The sequence below is a fragment of the Ipomoea triloba genome, chromosome 16, assembly GCF_003576645.1.
Source record: "Ipomoea triloba cultivar NCNSP0323 chromosome 16, ASM357664v1".
Taxonomy (NCBI): Eukaryota; Viridiplantae; Streptophyta; class Magnoliopsida; order Solanales; family Convolvulaceae; genus Ipomoea; species Ipomoea triloba.
This window is the reverse complement of record NC_044931.1, coordinates 10,113,314-10,114,105: the sequence shown is the minus strand read 5'-3', so window position 1 is coordinate 10,114,105 and position 792 is coordinate 10,113,314. Positions and strand designations below refer to the sequence as shown.

The 792-nt window shown below is 35.5% G+C and overlaps 1 protein-coding gene across 1 annotated transcript in view; it reads right to left on the bottom strand.

Moving 5' to 3' along the window:
* Positions 1–642: 642 nt before the first annotated feature.
* LOC116007940 (protein TIC 214) overlaps positions 643–792 on the bottom strand; it is a 16,468-nt gene continuing 16,318 nt past the window's right edge. Inside the window, exon 5 of the mRNA XM_031248600.1 lies at positions 643–661. Within this exon, the coding sequence (XP_031104460.1) occupies positions 643–661 (19 nt within the window). The remainder of the gene's footprint in view (positions 662–792) is intronic.

Here is a 792-nt window from a genome sequence, read left to right as displayed (position 1 = left end):
AGTATTGAGGAAGCTACTTCTATGCTAACTCAAAAGTTTGGAAATGATTTTGTTGTTTCTGAACAGATACTTAGGTATAAAGAATACCTAAAACACTTGGATCAGTTCTCTGATCAGGAACTTCTGAAAAACTTAGAAACTGGAGCTTCCAGCTCAGTGAAACTTCAGAGGTTTGAACCTCAAACTCCTAAAAAGAAACTTGAGAACACTTTCTCAGAAGTAATGAAAACTTCCTTGAAACTTAAGGAAAAGGAGATTCCTACACTTGGAAAAATTCCAGCTCCAGTCACTTCTCTCAAATCCATTACTTCACCTTCACTAAACAAAAATCCAGTTTGTCCTAGAGAATGTTCCTTGAAAACTTTTGTCTTACTACAGGAATGTTTAGCCCAGTTGGCTAATTCAGGTATTTCGACTCCTGGAATCTCAATCTCTTGGGATTTCAATTACAACCTCTACAAAACTTGTTCTCTACAATATCCAGATTGTCCAGAAAACCAACAATCGGATGACTTCGAATGTCTTTGTAAACTTGAGTTTGCCATTAGAAAAGCTCGACTCCTTATTCCTGGGTTTAAACCTTTTAAATTTCAGGATTATCCAGTTAACTTTTCTACACTTTTAAAACATGGGTTGGTTAAGTCAGCCAATNGGTTTAAACCTTTTAAATTTCAGGATTATCCAGTTAACTTTTATACACTTTTAAAACATGGGTTGGTTAAGTCAGCCAATATTTCTCCACTCCATGAATTTTCTGGAATACTTCCAGAAATGCTGGCAGAAACTTTTGAA